Here is an 18,684-nt window from a genome sequence, read left to right on the forward strand (position 1 = left end):
ATAGGAAACCGTTTGCAAGAGGAGAGAAACAGATTCCGGCGGCCCACGCAGGGGCGGAGCGGAGCCGTGTGGGGCGGAGTCGCATCCGGGAGGGACGGTCCGACCTTCGTTGGGGGCGGGCGGGCGGAGCGGAGGCCGCGGCGGGGCGGGGAGCCAAGGGCGATGCCTGTGAGTGCGGGAACCGGGTCTGGCCGCTGCCTGGGGCGCCTTCGGAGGCGAGAGGGTGGGCCACAGGGCGATCTCTTCTCCCCAGGCCCGGGGAGAAGGGGAGCTCCGCAGCTGCCGCCGCTGCTTCAGGGAGGGAGAGCCGGCGAGGGCTGGGGGCTTGGGCAGTGGGGGGCGGGGGACACCCTGAGGGGAGCCTGGCAGGCCGTTTACCCCCAACCCGATGCACTTCCAAAGCATCCAAAACATCTTGGTGGAATCTTTTGGCTTTCAAATTCAAATGGCTGGGGCTCTTAGAGAGGAAGGGAGACGTTTCCCAATCTCAACCATAAAAAAGGACCGTAGAACCTTGGTAATCTTGGGCAAAGCACTTTACCTCGCTGGGCCTCAGTTTCCTCAACTGTAAAATAAGGGAAGATTGACCTAGGTGGCTTCCACCGCCCCTTCTAGGACTAGATGTACGGTCCTAAGAGCTCCCCCCACAGGTAAAGACTTTGGGTCTCTGCTTCTTCTCCACCCTTCCCGGTCCAGTTGACCCTTGGCTAGACCTTTGACCTGGTGCCTGGTTGGGTAGGATTTATTGGCCACTTAAAGCTCTAGGTACCTCCCGGGACACTCATAGAAATACTATTAAAGGGCTGTGCTGTTATACTTCCCCCTACGATGACACATCAAATTCGGCCAAAAAAGTTTAATTTTTTTTTAAAAATAAAAATACTAAACTACTTATCAAGAGACCTGACCCTTGCCACTAGCCAGCTACGTTTTCACGAGTGATTTTATCACGCCAAATATATTTTTTCATCTGTAAAATGAGGTGGGTCTAAATCCAAAGGTTCCTAACCTTTTTTTGTGACTTGGATCCCTTCTCAGATATTTTTTAAATGTATAAAAGAAAATGCATAGGATTATCAGTGGTTTAGCACAATTCCTGTCACATGGTAGGGCGCTTAATATATGTTTATTAGATTATATAAAGAAAACCATTCATATTGAAATTGAAAATGTCAAAATACTTTGAAAAAAAAGCTCAGCCAGCCCAGTTTAAAAACTACTGGACTACATTTTTTTAAAATCCTTATCTTCCGTCTTAGAATTCAATACTGTGTATTGTTTTAAGTCAGAAGATCGGCAAGGACTAGGCAATGGGGGTTAAGTAACTTGCCAGTGGTCACACAGCTAGGAAGTGTCTGAGGTCACATTTGAACCCAGAACCTCCTATCTCTGGGCCTGGCTCTCAGAGTCTCATTCATAGGCTGATAGGGCTCGAGGAAGACCTTAGAAGCATCTAGTTGAACCCCTTCATTTTATCCATTTTTAGAGTGACCCAGGGAGAAGGGATTTGACCAGGGTCATAGAAGTAACAGTAAAAATATGGATGAGTTTTAGACCAGGATCTACTGGTTACAGATCAGCATCCTTTCCACTGTACTAGGCTCTTTTCCTATCTGCTTTAAGTAAAATTCCTTGTTGTCTTGGAATGTTTAAATAATATACTATATAAATAAGTATATCATAGGGACATTATCTATTCTCTTAGATTTTTTGAAATTCAGAGACTATTGTAGGGACTAGACAGGCATCCTAGAATTAGAAAAGGCTTATTTTTTGTAAGAACTAAGCCTAAAAGTATTCAAACAATCCTTCCTAAATGTTCATTGTGTTCATCAATATGTTCATTGATTTACAGATTATTTTATTAACCAAAATTCTTGTTAAATCCTTCACAGTGGCCGTTTCAGTGACGAATGGGACTAGTTTCTATAATTTATTTCCTTTGGAAATTGTTTCCAACTTTCTCCTGTTTCCTTGTTTTTAATAGGATCATAGAGCTGGAAAGGAACTTGAGGCCATCTAGTCCAAATCCCTCATTTATATGTGAAGGAACTCAAAGGCCTAGGAAAGTTAAGTGGCTTGCCCAAGATCACACAAGTAGTAAACATCAGAGGCAGTTTTCAGTTCTCTTTTGTTTTGATCCATTTCTTATCTATCTTGGATCCTATTTTGGATCAGTGTTAAAACTTATTTACCAACATTGAAAAATACTTTTTTTTATAACTAATAATATTGTTTTGCAGCTGTACAACTTAGACCAGACCCATTGTTCCAGGCTATAAACCATTTAGTTTTAAGAATTATATTCTGAAAAATTAAGAATTTTTTTATGGTTATGATCTGCAACTGTACCATATTACTTCAGACTCACAAACATCAGTTAATGACATAGGTAAGTGGGAGAAGGGTTAGTGAAAAATAGTTGAAATTATTTTTATAGATAGTGTATAACCATACAATACTTGTAATTTTATAAATGTGTGTTTCATTTTACTATGCTATGGAAAATTTGTAGGTAATTTTAATTGTCAGTTAAAAATCATTTTTAGTTTTCTTGAGTTGGCAACAAAAGATTAACATTTTCAGGTTGGTCAGATATAACTTAATCATGCTCAGACCATAAGTTCTTAATCTTTTTTGTGTCATGACAGTCTAATGAAGCCTATAGATCTCTTTAAATAATAATGTTTTTAAACCACAAAAAACAGGGATACCAAAGGAAATCAAGTAGTATTGAAATACAGTGTCCATTGTGTTTTTTTATGTTTACACAACCCTTAGGTTAAGACCCACTGTTCTAGACTAATACATAAAATTATTTTCTTGTTTCAATTTAGTTTCTTATAGTAAAAGTTGATTGCTAAAGCAGCTAGGTTGCCCAATGGCTAGAGCACTAGGCCTGGAGCTCAGGGAATTTCCATTTAAATCTAGCCTCAGACACTTCTAGCAGTGACCCAGGGCAAGTTATCTAACCTTGTCTGTTAATCCTTAATCATTTTGTCTTACAGTTGTTACTAGGACAGAAAGGAAGGGTTTAAATTTCTTAAAAAGTTGATGGCTACTCCTTTTAAACTCTAGGGAAATGAATGCCAGTTAAGAAAAAAAACCCACAAAATTTGTGAAGAATTTCTGATCCTAGGAAGAGAATGGAAATATAAAATATTGAATAGAGCATATTTCAGGGCAATCTTCTGAGCAACTTGTATATAAAAGGCATGACTTTTTTTTTTTGTTAGAAGCTGACAGTCATCTGAACCAAACTATTTTGGCAAAATTAATTTGCACCAAAAAGAAAAGTTTCAAGTATTTTCAAATGTAAATAATTAAATATGGGCATTTTACATATGTAGACACAGACTTGCCTATATATAAAATGTTCTTTACTGAAGTCCAACTCCAGTTCCTCATTGTGGTAGGGAAATTCTCAATGGTGAAGTTAAAACATGTAAAGTTTGGCTTCTAGCTTACCGTCAGACTGGCCATAAGGTGATGGATTTTCCAGCTTCATTTCATGAAGACTTTCTATTAAGGCATAGAAAGGTTGTAACCATAGTTCTTGGGAAGGGCAGAGAATGGTACTCACCCCTACAAAGTCTGTGTTTCACTGAAATATTGAAAAAAGTATGTATGAATAACTTACATGGTAGTAGAATGCAATTGCTTTTTATATTATGTCTTATGGGCTACATTAGTGATAGGGAATAGAATATAATATTCTAATAATCTATAAAATTGCCTTTTAACTAAGACTAATCTATTTCTAGTTCAGACAGTCAACTAGCATTTATTAAGTGCCTGCTATGTGCCAGGCACTCTGTTAAACCCTTGAGATATAAAGAAAGGGGAGGAAAAAACTTACAAGGGGTTTACAGTAATGGGGGAGGTAAAAAACAAACATTTTTTGAAGTATTTAGTATTTGTCAGACAGTGTGCCAAGCACTTTACAAATATTATCTCATTTGATTCTCACAACAGCCCTGTAAATTAGGTGCCATTATAATCCTTATTTTACAGTTTAAGAAACCCAGGCAGATAGGTTAAGTGATTTTCTCAGGATCACACAGGTAGTACATATCTGGGGCTGGTTTTGTACAGGTCTTCTTGAGTCTAGGCCTAGCATTTTATTCAGTACACCAAGTAGCTATGTACAAACACTATATTTAGGATAATTTGGGTACAGGAGAAGGGGACTGGGAGGTAATCTCAAGGGGAAAAGACTAAGATTAAAGAGCACTGGGAAAGGCTTTTTGCAAAAGATGGGATTTTAGCTGAGACTTGAAGGAAGTCATGGAAAGGAGGGTGAGATAAGAAAGAAGATCATTTCAGGCATCAAGAACAGCCAAGAAAAACACTTGGAGTAAAGGGATGTAGTGTCATGTACAAGGAACAACAATCTAGTGTTATTGGATCATATAGTAAGTAAATAGAGAAGAATAAGATCTACAAAGTTAAAGAGTTTTGAGAGGCTTTGAAAGCCAGAGAATATAAATACAAATTTGAAATCCTTTTTTTCAATACTCATTCTTCTTGACCTCTCTGCAGTTTTTGGCACTGTCATATCACCTTTCCCTTGATACTCTCTTTCTCTAGGTGGATCACACTATCCTTTTCCTATTTCTTCTCTTAACTTTCCCATCACTTCTTAGAGTCCTTTGCTGAATCTCCAACCAGGTTATATTCCACTAAACATGGGTGACCCCCAAAGTTCTGTCTCATGCCCTCTTGTCCTTCTATACTATTTTATTTGGTGATATTGTCCGCTCCCATGGATTTAATTATCATCTCTGTGCTGATGATTCTCAAAACTACCTATCCTGCCCTAATCTCTTAACTGACCTCCAGTCTTGTATCTCTGGCTGCCTAGTAGATGTCTTGAACTGGATGTCCTGTAGACATCTTAAACTCAATGTGTCCAAACTCAAATTTCCTCACAAGTCCTTTTGGTTGTAGTTGTATCTGACCCTTCCTGATCCCATTTGGGGTTTTCATAGTAAAGATACTGCAGTGGTTTGTCATTTCTGTCTCATTTGACAGATGAAGAAATTGAGGCAAACAGGGTTAGGTGACTTGCCACGGGTCACACAGCTAGTAAGGGTCTGAAGCCAGATATTAACTTGGGAAGATGAGTCTTCCTGACCTGGTATTCATCCATTGAGCCAGCTCCTACCCTCCAGATTTCCCTCTATTGAAAGCATCACCATCCTCCCCATCTCCCAGGATCTCAATTTAGATGTCATTCTTGAATCCTTACTATCTCTCCCCACTCCCACCACATCTCATCTGTTGCCAAGACCTATCAGTTTCACCTTTGCAATATTTATCCAATAAACCTTTTCTCTCATCCTTTCACCACTCTGGTGTCAGCCCTCATCTTGTCACACCTGGACTACTGCAATGGATTGCTGGTGAGTCTGCCTGCCTCAGGTCTCTCATATTCCACTTCATCCTCTATTCAGTTGCCAAACTGATTCTTCTAAAGCACAGATCTGACTGTTACCCCTCCCCCCACATACACTCAATAAACTCCTGTTTATTAAGCTTATCTGTCTCTTCCACAATCAAATATAAAATCCTCTGGCATTTAAAGCCCTTCATAACCTAGAGCACCTCCATCCTATACTTTTCTATTCTTATACCTTATATCTCCTCCCCAACTTAATCAGCCTTATAACTTATACCCCTGAAGTACTCTTTGATCCATTGATACTGGCTTCTCTGCTTCTCTTCAAACTAAATATTCCACCTCTTGGCCACAAATATTTTCACTGGCTATGAAAATTCCATGCTTAGAATGTTCTCCCTTCCCACCTCTACCTTCTGGCTTCCTTGACTTTGAGTCTCAGCTAAAAACTCACCTTCTACAGGAAGCCTTTCCCCAATCTCTCTTCATTCCAGTGCCTTTTCTCTGTTGATTATTTTGTTTATCATATACATAGCTTACTTTTACATATTTATTTACATGTTATCTTCCCCCATTAGATTGTGAACTCCTTGAAGGCAATGTCTGTATTTGTATTTCTATGCATTCTTAGCACTTAGCACAGTGCCTGGCAAGTAATAACACTTAATAAGTTCATATTGACTAACTGATTGGTGGATCCTGGAGGTAATAGGGTGGAAGAATTGAAGGAGAGGAAGAAAATAAGCATTTATACAGTGCTTACTATATGTTAGACACTGTGCTAAGCAAGTTATAAATCTTTTATCATCACAACAATCCTATTAGGCAGGCATGGCTATAATTATCCTATTTTATCACTGAGGAAACTAAGGTTAAGTGACCTAAGTATCTAAGGCCAAATTTGGACTCAGGTCTCATAACTCCAGGTCCAAGGCTCTATCCATTATGTCACCTTGATGCCGCTTGGATTTATTGAATGGAGAGAGGGGATAGGGTATGGTCAGACTTGCAGTTTTAAGAAAATTAAAATGGCATCTGTAGAGGATGAATTCAAATGGGAATAGTTGAAACACAGAGACTAACCAGCAGGCTATGGCAGCAGTCCAGGTGTCAGGTGATAAGTACCTGCACCAGAATGGTAGCAGTATCATAGGAGAATTGGGGATGTGTGAGATACTATGGAAGTGTATTTGACAGGCTTTGGAAACACTGCATGGGTTGTAGAGGGTGGGGAGTAAGAGTAGAATGATGTGTAAGGATGATGCCTAGATTGTGAGCCTAGGTGATTTGGAAGGATTGTAGTATCCTCAGCTATAATAGAATATTTAGAAAAGAAGAGGAGAGAGTTTGGGGAAAAAAAGGTTGAATTTAATATTCCTGCTGGACATCCAATTTGAGATGTCTAAAAAGGCATGACTAGAGGTCAGCAAGAGAAGTGAAGACTGAATAGGTAAATCATTGGCATAGAGATGATAATTGAATCCATGGGAGCTGATGAGTTCAAGTGAAATAGTATAGAAGGAAAAGAGGACCCACAACAGAAACCCATGTTTAGTGGGGATGGCCTTGATGAGCATCTAGAAAAGGAGATTGAAAGAGAGGTTAGATAAAAGGACAACCAGGAAAAAGTACTGTCACAAGAATCTGGAAAGAAGAGAGTATTTAGAAGGGGATCCTCAACGGTGTCAAAAGCTGCAGAGAGGTCAAACAGAATGAAATTTGGGATAAAGTATCTAGAATTGGTACTTAAGAGAAACTTTGGAGAGATAAATTTCAGTTGAATTATGAAGTAGGACACTTAGACTCGAAGTCTTAACAAAATACAAGGAAAGGAAGTTGAGGCTGCTATTGAAAACAGCCTTCTCAACAAAAGGGAAGAGAAATATAGGATAAGGTCTCACTTCCCTACTATTTCTAGGCAGTAAGGAAATAGTCAATAGACAAAGAATAATTGAATGAGAGTTGAGATTATTAATAATAAGATTAGTTGGATAAAATTAATATAAGGAGAGAGAGGAGAAAAGTTAGTTCTAGACCAATCTAAAGTGAAACCATTTTGTGTGTTCTACTCAAGGCATCCTGCACTTTTAAGATTGAACATGGGTCATTTCTGTTGTTGGAGATCCAAGGGAGACCAAGCTTCCCCCAAGGGTTTGGGTAACTGTGAAGTTTAGAAGGTTCTATTCAGTCTAAAGACAATAGTGTCTTCCTAACCACTGTGACACATCATAGATCCATTCTAGAATAACTGAATGCCCTAAAGAGAAATGCAAAACTGAACCAGTTTCCTTTCTGACCACAAGCTTAATTTGATCCTTTCCTATAGATGCAGGTTATAGGTTTCACCTGAATGAAACAGATATATATATCTGAAACAGATATATATATCTGAAACAGATATATAGATATATATAGATATATATATATATATAAATAACAAAACTAAATGACTCACTAGATAACTTTTTAGTGGGTAAAAGAAAACTAAAATGTTCTCTGATTTGGTAGAGATGTAAGATAAATCTGGATTTTTTTTTACTTTAAAACTATGAATATTTAGGAACAATTCAAAATTCTGTCATTAAATCTTCTTACCCCATGATTGTCTGCTAGACATAAAATCTAAAAGAAGAAATTGGATCTGGAAATATCTATATTATTGCTCTTATATCTATGAGTGCTTATTTTATTCAATTAGTTTTCCCCTCTACCAATATGGGTTATCTTAGTGGAAGAGGAAAGAGGAGGAGTGGGGTGTTATACAACACAAATTAAATTAAAGGTATTGGTTTTCAATTTTAGGTGTTATTAAGAAGCCTCACTTCTATTGTTTCCGAAAAAGGGCTGCTCCTCATGAAAGCTTTATGAAACATATTGGCAAATAACAACTTCTGCATGGTATTTAAAATGAGATGGTTCTGGTCATTGAACTCCGGCTCTAAGGTGAAGTAAAACACTGTTCCCTTGGAGAAATTAATTTGGGTAGGTATCTCTCCATTAGCTATTTCTCTTTATATTTAACACATTATTGGTTGGGTTCTTTAGATAGCTTGAAAGATAGACAGAAATAGAAGAAAAAAAGAAGAGCAACAGAAACATCTGCTATTATTATTTATATGGATACAAAGTAGACTAGTGAAACTATATTCACTGGAATTATTATAATCCTATTTTGGAGGAGATTGGTAGCTACAGAGTTTTAGTAATCTCCCTGCTATGGCAAAAATAAATATAAATTGCAGGTGATCTTTAAGTTAGAAAGGGTATATATGTCAGAAGTTCATTTCCTATAATTTGGAATGCACATTGCATTTTCCCATAGAAACCTTGACTCTGCATAAGAGAAGATATTTTTCTGATCTCTATTTTTTCTGAAGCCCAATTAGTGAACAGAGATCAGTTAACTTCCATGAGATTAGGAAGATATCTAGATTTGAACACCCCTACTATTGTTCATCTATACAAATCATTCCAAAGTCAGAGAACTACTTATGTTTAAATGCCAAATATTTCAACTCTTCTATTGATATTTTCTTTTTTATATTGGTTGTGTTCTCCTTTTTTTCTTTTTAGGTACTTTTTGCTAAAAATCTCTTAACAGTTAAAAGGTCTTAACAAAGTTAAGATAGGTCTCATATAGGAATGTTTTTGATTACTTTGTGCTTTGGAGCTTATTGACATTTTCAGGTAAGTGCTAAATTTTATGCAAAAACTATTATCTCCTTTTATCACAAGTTGTTTTTATGGTTTGATATCCCTGTGTCTCTAAAAACCTTTTCCTTTTCTGTACCTTATTATTTATATCTATAATTGGTCCCCTTTTGTAAATTTTTCCCATTATTATTGGATCTAGTCCAAATTCTCATATATTTATTTACCTTCCATTTTGCTACTAATTCCCATCTGTCATCTTTTCCTTTGTTTTCTTGCTAGCCTTCTTATAGCCCCACTGCTAATCCCCATCTGTTCTTTCAGGTTATCTTCATTCTCTTCAGAAGACTTCATATTGGAATCTATGAATTCTCTAATAGCTAGAGTAAAACAGAACAAAATAAAGCTATAATTTAAATTATAATCCATTTCCCACCAGAGTGATAAACCATACAAGTACCATTTTTATTTGGCATTTTACTGCCATACTATCCATATCTTGCAAATTTCTTGCAAAATGGTTACAAGAAGTTATTTTGGATCAAGTGTCTTCTTTTGTCTGCTGTTTAAGCTTTAATAGCACCTCAATATTAATATTCTAGTAAGCATTGGATTTAAAATTAATTAAGCTATCTTTAATAAATTTTTAAATGCCCAATAGAATAAGAATTTTAAATTACAAAAATTCTTGCAATACTACATTTTGGTCAGAATTTTACAATGGCAAATAGAATCAGGAATGTTTTAAAACTTTTTAAAACAAAATTATTTTGATAAATAATATTTAGTGTTTTAATAATATAAGCCTATCTTTTTCTTTCTGTTTTGCTCCTTTGGGTTTTTTTTTTTAGCTTTCTCAAAATAGCTCAAGTTAGTATATATTACTAAGTATACTTTCATTTTGATCTTTAAAAATAACCTAGTCCCATGGTCTGTATCTGCCCTTCCAACTGTAAGATTGTAGAATAAGAACTCAATAATATTTTGGATAGCATTTTAGATGGTAGATATGGTGCTTTGAACTTCATTATCTACTTAGATGTAGTTGCAATTTAATATTGATGTCCTCTCCACCAGTATAAATTACAACCCCTTTATACCTTCATCTTTTGTATGTTTTTTCATTCAGTTCTTTTCATAAATCCTCCATAGGAATTGGGGAGGAGGAGGGTTCCATCCAATGTACTGAAGACTTCCTCTGTTTCTTTTAATATCTCATTATAGTGCTTTCCATTTGTTTCTAATTCTCACTACATGACTTTGCTTACACATATCCTTAATTATATCTTCTCTACAAATAAACCTATTTATATCTACCATGTATCCTTGAAACAGTCTTGAAATCATCTATAATTCTGATTACTAGGAAATTGTGTTATTATTTTATTTGAAGCTATTGAATGCTGTTGGTATTTAAAAATTGAGTTTTTGCAGCAGCAGAATCATCAGAGGTTCTATAGTTTGCCAAATGTGATTCAGCCTGATATTGCTTACTTAATTTTGAGCTTAGTTAATTATTCTTCTGCAACACTTTTCCATAGTTGGACTGTATAGTTGCACTAATTGAGTGGGCTAGTAGCCTGTCATAATCTGAACAACTTCATTTTTCCATTTTAGATTGGTAATCTTTTAAAAATTTTTACCAGTTTCACTGAGGTGCCTCAAGAGTGTGCTATGATTTCAGCAAGTAATACAATGTAATCTATAATTAGAGCACTTAGAAAAACCTCACCATCAAAAGGGGATCGTTTTTGTTTGGACTCTACAAGACATCTAATGTACTGGCAGACATTATAGATGAGCATATATCTCTCTGGTTATATGCCTTGTATGTGATGTCAGTGTTAGGCAGATCAAATAAAATTAATCTCCATAGGCATAATTATCATTAAATCTTATTTAATCTTAACATATTCCCTGTCCTGCCTTTAAGGCTTTGCTTATAAATTTTCTCATGCTTAGAATAGACATCCCTAGCTCCATATGCATATCATGACCATGCCTTTTTTCCATCTCTTCCATAAATTCAATTGCAAGCTCCTCCATAAAACTTTCCGACACATTTTTCCCTTTTCCTGTTCCAAGTGAAAGTGATCTTACCCTCATTGAAATTCTCATGGCATTTTGCTTAGACCTAGAATTGACATTTATCTCACTTTCCTTCACTTCATAGGGTTTAGGTGTTTTTTTTTTTCTTTACTGATCACATTTTCCCTCATATCAGACTGCCACATCCCTAAAAAAGAGTCTTTGTTTTTATCCTTAAAACCTAGAACAATGTCTGTTATGTGGAAGGAATGTTTCCTGAACTGGATCTTATTGGAGGCAAGCCTATAAAGTTCTCTTTAGCTTTGTCTAGTCAAATGCCTTCTAAAATCAGCATAGATATATACCAAGCTCTGTATGCTCTACATCTGTCATTGAGGGACTGTCAAGGTGCCATCTGCTCTAGAAAATTATCTGCAAAAGCCTGTCTGGTATCTTCTGTTTTCATCAAAAATACTCTTGTGCATAAACTGTAAAGATTTTATAGAGATGAAAAATTAAACACATTATGAGTTGGCAGTTACTGATCTTTGCAGTAAACATTTTTCTAGTTAAAGAGCCAACCATGATCTTTTCCATTCTTTTGAAAGCTAGCTTTCTTTAAGGGATGTCCAAAATAGATTATCAAATGCCTTCAAAATCTTCTTGTCTCCACAGATTCATTGACCAAATATTTATTAAAAATTTGTGTGCCATAATTATACCTGTAAAATTTATATCATATTGCTTGCTGTTTCAGGGAGTGGGAAGGGAAGGAAAGAAGGGTGAGAATTTGGCTCAAACTTTTTTAAATTTAAAAAGAGTTTTTTTAATGACATTAAGAAAAAAAATAAAATAGTCAAAAATTTAAAAATAAAAATTGGGATTTTATGTGCCAGGTACTATGCTAGTCACTGGGGATTGAGAAACAAAACAGTTCCTGTCCTTTAGTTTACATTCTTTGTATGGTTGCATTGAATAAAACAATATGAATATTTTAAAAATCAAATGCTAAATATATTAAAAGATTTTGAGGGGTGGGAATGGGAACAATCTAGCAATTAAGGAATACAGAATAGGCATCTTGTAAAAGATCACACATGAGGAACAGCTAGATGCTTCATAGATCAGTGGTTCTCAACCTTTCAATTTGTAGCAATGAGAATACATAATGCATATCAGGTATTTACATTCCAAATCACAACTGTAGCAAAATTACAGTTTTGAAGTAGCCACCAAAATAATTTTTTGGTTTGGGGTCACTGCAACATGAGGAACTGTATTGCGGGATCACGGCATTAGAAAGGTTAAGAACCACTGTCATAGATGGACAGAGAACCAGGTGTGGAGAAGGGAGGTCCTAGGCCCAAATCTGACATCAGATACTTTCTAATTGTGTGACTAGATAAATCACTTAATTCTAACGGCCTAGCCCTTACTGCTTTTCTGCTTTGGAACTAATACTTAGTATTGATTCTAAGACAGAAGATATGGTGTTTTGTTTTCATTTTAAGTAAATAAATAAATAAAAAATTGCAAATTAGTTAAGCCTTGGAACAAAAAGAATTTTAAAAACCAAAGATGAAGAGGGAGTGCATGGTAGGTCCAGAAGATGCTTGTACAAAGGCACAGAAACTGGAGATGGAAATTGTGTGCAGGGAATGACTAAGCCATTTGGCTAAAATATAGAATCATTGAAGGATGATTCTGAGGGGAAGTGTCTAAGCAGATCAGAAAACTAAGAACAAAGTCATTAAAACCCATGAAAGAGAGCATATCCAGGATGAAGGGTCTGTCAGCAATGCCAAATGCCACATAGAGGTCAAGGATGATGAAAAATGTGAAGTGATCATCAGATGTCATGTTAACTGTCATTTACTACTACCTTATTGGTAACTCATTTAATAAAAATTCATTAAGCACCCACTGTGTGTCAGGCACTATGCTAAGCACTTAAATACAAGTAAAGAACCCCAGACTTTTAAGTTTAAAATTCAGTTTAAAACTGTATGGGGAAGATAACACACAAAAGGAAGCTGAAAAGTAGAGGTGGAGGGGAAAATTCTGGGTTATGGAGAGAAGCAGAAAAAGCAGTGCAGCTTATGGGAAATGGGGAGGCTATGCTGGACCCACTTCTTAAATAGAGGTTTTGAAACTTGTGGCTCTACCCTCCCATCACAGGGGCTGAGGCTTCTGATGAGATGTCAGTATCAAGGCTGATTTAATCTTGCAGGATTACAAGATTTCTCATTCTGGCTCCGAAGCCAGACTGCAACAGGATGAAAGTGACAAAAGGAGAGGAAAGAAGAGGAAGTGAAGGTAATGAATGTAAGCAGCCTTTCCTAGGTTTATGTGAAAGAAGGGAGAACTAGAAGACCACAGCTTAAGGGGATATTTAGGTTAAATGAAGGGTTTTTTTAGGATCATGTAGATTTGACATATTTGTACACATCACAGAAGGAGCCAGTACAGGGAATATGAAAAATTAAAGCATGTAATTGTATGGGGAGGCTACCAGAGGTGATGGGATCAAGCAGATAAGTATTGAGGGATTAGCTTTGGGAGAAAAGACTACCTCTAATCAGAAACAAGAAGAAAGGATGGAGAGGGCTGATCACAAGATTTTGAGATTTAGACAAGGAGAAAAGAAGCATTTTAAATGGTCCCTATTTTCTTTGCACAGTATGTTAGAATCCTTTGCAAACAAGAATAGGGTAGGGGATGGTTTGGGATGCTTGAGGAAAGAAGTATAAAATTGCAGCTATGGGGAATGTGATAGGGAGTCCATTAGGAAAAAAGTAAAAAGTATGTTTTGCTGTAATGTAGATGCTGGTAATATTTGGTTTACAAACTCCTAATGGATCCATCAGCCATTGTGTGAATTCCTTCAGCACTATTCAGCAGTATTTGACTGAGCATGAAAGTATGTGTTCAGGGTAACCTAAACTTTGACAAGATATCAGTATATAATAGGATGGAGGAGGGGGACAAGATTTTTTTTTCCCCCTTTATATATCTGGACAGGCCTAGTTTTCTTTCCAAGTTCCATCTTATGTAGAATTACTGCTTGTTCGAATAGACATCTGGTACAGCTCTAGAGAATTCTGAATATGTTAGTTCCACTGAGGAGAGTAGATTGCTGTAGAAATGTCAGCAGAACTGCATCTCTTTCTCTGGCTTCCTCATCTATAAATGCTTCCAAGTATAATCTGGCATAGGTCTCTTTTGAGGTTCTCTGCAAGCTTGTTTTCTTCACTGTTTTTTTGCTAGATTGTGTGGTATTACCCATGGTTTTCTTTGTTCCTTTTCTGAAATGTTTTGTGAGTAACTTGTATGTTAAAATAGGATTTTCCTTGGCTGCTTGGTTTTTTGTTTGTTTGTTTGTTTTTGTTTTTATTTTGCTAGTTTTCAGGTAGTTTCTGAACTTTTTTGGTCTCTTTGTTGTAGTAACTGTTTTGCATTGGTTAACTTCTAAGAAATGATAACAGAGACTGCCTTCATTTTTTCCATGTCTCTCTTATAATAAACAATGGTTAAACAGGTCAGATTAAAACTGCTATAATCATATGGCATCATCTTACCTTTATCCTTATCCCAATTTTACATTTACTTTGAACTTACTTTTAGTTAATAATCTGACTACAGTCATTCTGAAATGACTGCTACATCTGTAATAGAGTATTTCTTGTTCAATATATATAGTCAGCTCCATTTTTGTGATGCCATTTGTTGCCAAGACTCCAAAGTAATCTGGAAGCCCTTGGCCTTTTTCATTTGTTCCAGAACTATATTTCCCAGCATGATTTTTGCCATCCTTTCCTTTGCTCAGCTTTGCATTGAATTCATCCACTATCAAAGTGTATTTTGACTTCGTTTGGTTAGTATTGACTTTGTTTTCAGCAAGAATTTATAAAACACTCCATGTGCCAAATACTGTGCTAGGCCCTGGATTGGAGTAACCAAAAATGGAGTGTCCCATCTCTATTAGAATCACAATGTACACAGATTTTTTAATAAAAAACATGTACAAAGCAAATTGTAAGTAATTTTGGAGCACTCATTAACTGGCAAATATCGGAAGATGTCTCAAGTAGGAAGAGAGAGTACTTTGAGTTGAATTTTGAAAAGAGCTGGGAATTCCAAGAGTCAAAAATGAGGTTGAGGATCATTCTAGGTATGGGATACAACTTGTACAAAGACATTGAGATGGGAAATGGAATTCAGCATATAGGAGACAGTGAGTGGGTCAGTTTAACTAGAACATAGAAGGTGTGTGAGGAAAAGTAATGGGAAGTTAGTATGAAAACAGATTGAAGCCAGATTGCAAAAGAGTTTTAGATACTAAACAAAGGAGCTTATATTTTATCCTTGAGAAGAGGGAGCCACTGGAGATTCCTTGTCTGAAGGAGTATCAATTTGATAGCTGTGTGGAGGAAGAATTGGAGAGGGAAGACACTTGAGGCAGAGAAGCTATTGCAATAATCAAAGTGAGAGCATTTATGGAAGGCAAGAATAAGAATTCACACAGATACATAATAGACATATAACAATGATGATGATAATAGCTAACATTTATATAGCCCCTGCTATTATTAGCATATACTGTATGCTAAATGCTTTATAAATAACTCATTTGATTCTCCCAACAACTCTGGGAGTAGGTGCTGTTATTTTTCCCATTTTATACATGAGAAGACTGAGGCAAACAGATTCAGCGATTTGCCCAGGGGTCACATAGCTATTAAGTGCCTGAGGTCAAATTTGAACTCCAGTCTTCCTGACTCCAGGCCCAGTGCTCTAAGACTGCACTAGCTTGCTGCCCCTAAAATTTATTGTATACAACTTATTTGGCAAGAAGGTATTTATAGGTTGTCATTCTCACTGTTAAAGAAGAAAGTCCCCCATATACATCAACTACAGGATTGGAGGATCTTGGCAGGGCTTTTTTTTTCTTTTTTTCTACATCATCCTCTGCACTAAATATTAGTGTATTAAGGAATAAGTACCTTCATGGTGCTTGCTGTGAATACTTTATGATAAAGTAATCAGTTGTCCCACAAATATCAGTATCCTGTCACTTTTACCCATAGAATCAAACCAGCTCTGCCAAATCCTTAATTTATCTCTCCAAGAAGAACTTGTGAGCCATCCTTTCATTTAGACACATCCTCTCCATGTATTCTAGCTTTAACAGGAATGTAAAGATATATGTGGTTCACTTCTATTAGCATGTTATTTACTTTGGACAAACATTGTACAATGAGGACCAAAAGTTTAATATTTGTTTAAAAACAATAAGATTTTGGGGGCAGCTAAGTGACTCAATGGATTGAAATCCAAGCCAGGACATGGGAGATTCTGTTTTCAAATCTAGCCTCAGATACTTCTTGAATTATGAACTTGGACGAGTCACTTAACTCCTATTACCCAGCCCTCACTGCTCTTCTGCCTTGAAACCAATACACAGTATCATTCTAAGATGAAAGGTAAAGGTTTTTTTTTTTTTAAGAGCAGTATAATTCTTAGAACTTCCTTTTCTCCTTTTCTGCTATTCTACCACCAACACTAAAAACATAGAATCCGTTTCATATTTTGTCATAATCATGGTAGCTAGCTTTCTCTTAATGAACTTTTCTATACTTATCTAAACTTCTAATTTCCATTTAGTAGAACTTGTCATAACTTACACTCCATTGACATGATGAGATGTCAGATCAATACTTTTGTGGAGGAAATTTATATTTCTAATGAAAAATGCTCTAGTAGTTTTCATGTAACTACAGGTGAGAAAAAATTTAGCCTCTTGTTGATTTTAACTTTTCATATTTTCAAATGAAATATTTTGATAAAATTGTTTGATCTAAGTGTGGAAGGTAAATATTTAAAATAGAATATATTTAGGGAAATAACATTTCTTCTTTTTCAGAGTAAGACAAATCTTATTCTGCAGCCATGAAAACTCTACTGGTTATGGACTTTGACCATACAATCATAGATGACAATAGTGACACCTGGATTGTGAAATGTGCTCCTGAGAAAAAGCTTCCCCAAGAACTAATAGATTCTTATCAAAAAGGAAAGTGGAATGAATATATGGGCAGAGTCTTTAAATATTTAGGTGATAAAAGTGTTGAGGAAGGTGAAATTAAAAAAACTATGATAAAAATGCCTTTTACCGAAGGAATGTTAGAGCTTATAAACTTTATTGGAAAAAATAAAGATCTTTATGACTGCATAATCATCTCAGATTCAAACACAGCCTTCATAGATTGGATTTTAAAAGCTGCCAATGTTGACAGTGTTTTTGATAAAGTGTTTACAAACCCAGCAGTTTTCAGTAGAGATGGTTTTCTTATTTTGGAAGGATTTCATGTTCATGAATGTGATCATTGCCCAAAGAATCTCTGCAAAAAAAAAGTTCTGGTAGAATTTATAGATAAACAGTCACAAAAAGGAGTGAAATACAGCCAAATTAATTATATAGGTGATGGCGAAAATGATTTCTGTCCAATAACCTCTCTAAAGAAGAATGATGTTGCTTTTGCTCGAAAAGGATTTACTTTATATAAAATGCTTTCTGAACCGCCTCAAGAATTTGTACCTGTGGAATCTTCTGTTGTAGGTTGGACATCAGGCACTGAAATACTTTCATATTTGCAATCATAAAAGAATGATTCATAACAAAATTGAAGATAGCTTAAGTGAATAAGCAAAGAAGCTTATGCTTAAATTTTATATGGTAGCAGAAAAAAGTTATATTCTAAAGGAATATATACAATATCAATATATCCCAAATTTTCATACTTCCTTTTGAAATGCAATGCAAAAAAATGTGTTTTTTAAAAAATGTTTATAGTTCACTTAATAAAATCTCATTTATTACTTTATAGGGAGTAAGTTTATTCACTGTGCATATAATGCTTGTCAGTGTAATCTCGCAACAGGGCTCAAAATTCTTAGGAATATTTGCTAATACTGAGCATGTTAGCAATTATTTTAGAGGATCATGCCAGTGAAATAATGTCTTATCGAGACTATTATACCAAAACATGTTAATTTTAAGGATCTAATTTTTAGGCTAAAATGTCCAGCATGTAATTATTCTTCTGGTTTTTATTTCTTCCAAATTATTAATGGAGGCCCTTAGCCCCTAAAAGATGTACTTAGAATAATTTAATGTGGAAAAAATATGTACCATTTATCCAGTTATTTTGTAAATGTAAAACATAAATAAACACATCTCATTTACCTTTATTTGTTGTAGAGAAAGTGACTTAGAGAACTAATAAGTTTAAATTATGTTAGCTTACATTCAGCTTTACAGGTGCCATACTACCTATATATCAGACCTAGTAATTAATGAAATTCCAGTTGTAAAACATGTTTTTGGAACATTATGCAGTACATACATACCCTATATAAAACTGTCCCAATCAATCTCTTTGGGCAGTAACACCAGCAATAGATTATTACCATATTCTGTATTGTCTTGAATTTCCTTTGGATTCTCTTTAATCAAGATTAACCCAGGCTCATTCAACTCATGTCCATCCCAGCATCTGCCTTCCCTGCCCAATTCTATTATTAGACCATCTCAATTCTTATTT

General features: G+C 35.8%; 1 protein-coding gene across 11 annotated transcripts; it reads left to right on the top strand.

The window, feature by feature from the left end:
- The first annotated feature begins 32 nt into the window (after window positions 1–32).
- PHOSPHO2 (phosphatase, orphan 2) lies at window positions 33–18,331 on the top strand. 11 transcript variants are annotated; one of them, XM_056797270.1, is made up of 6 exons: window positions 33–168; window positions 2,244–2,392; window positions 8,204–8,383; window positions 8,975–9,088; window positions 13,259–13,405; window positions 17,004–18,331. In XM_056797270.1, the coding sequence occupies exon 6, from the start codon at window positions 17,030–17,032 to the stop codon at window positions 17,741–17,743; it is 714 nt and encodes a 237-aa protein (XP_056653248.1). In that variant the 5' UTR covers window positions 33–168; window positions 2,244–2,392; window positions 8,204–8,383; window positions 8,975–9,088; window positions 13,259–13,405; window positions 17,004–17,029; the 3' UTR covers window positions 17,744–18,331. The 11 variants fall into 11 exon arrangements, 9 of the variants coding, with proteins under 9 accessions (XP_056653248.1, XP_007494395.1, XP_007494396.1 ...); XM_007494333.3 differs by having other exon boundaries at window positions 13,259–13,396; XM_007494334.3 differs by having other exon boundaries at window positions 13,311–13,405.
- Window positions 18,332–18,684: the final 353 nt, after the last annotated feature.

The sequence above is a fragment of the Monodelphis domestica genome, chromosome 4 (assembly GCF_027887165.1).
Source record: "Monodelphis domestica isolate mMonDom1 chromosome 4, mMonDom1.pri, whole genome shotgun sequence".
Classification (NCBI taxonomy): domain Eukaryota; kingdom Metazoa; phylum Chordata; class Mammalia; order Didelphimorphia; family Didelphidae; genus Monodelphis; species Monodelphis domestica.

Excerpts from the sequence above, each read along its gene's own strand:
- PHOSPHO2 (XM_056797270.1), top strand. The coding sequence starts at position 17,030 with ATGAAAACTCTACTGGTTATGGACTTTGACCATACAATCATAGATGAC.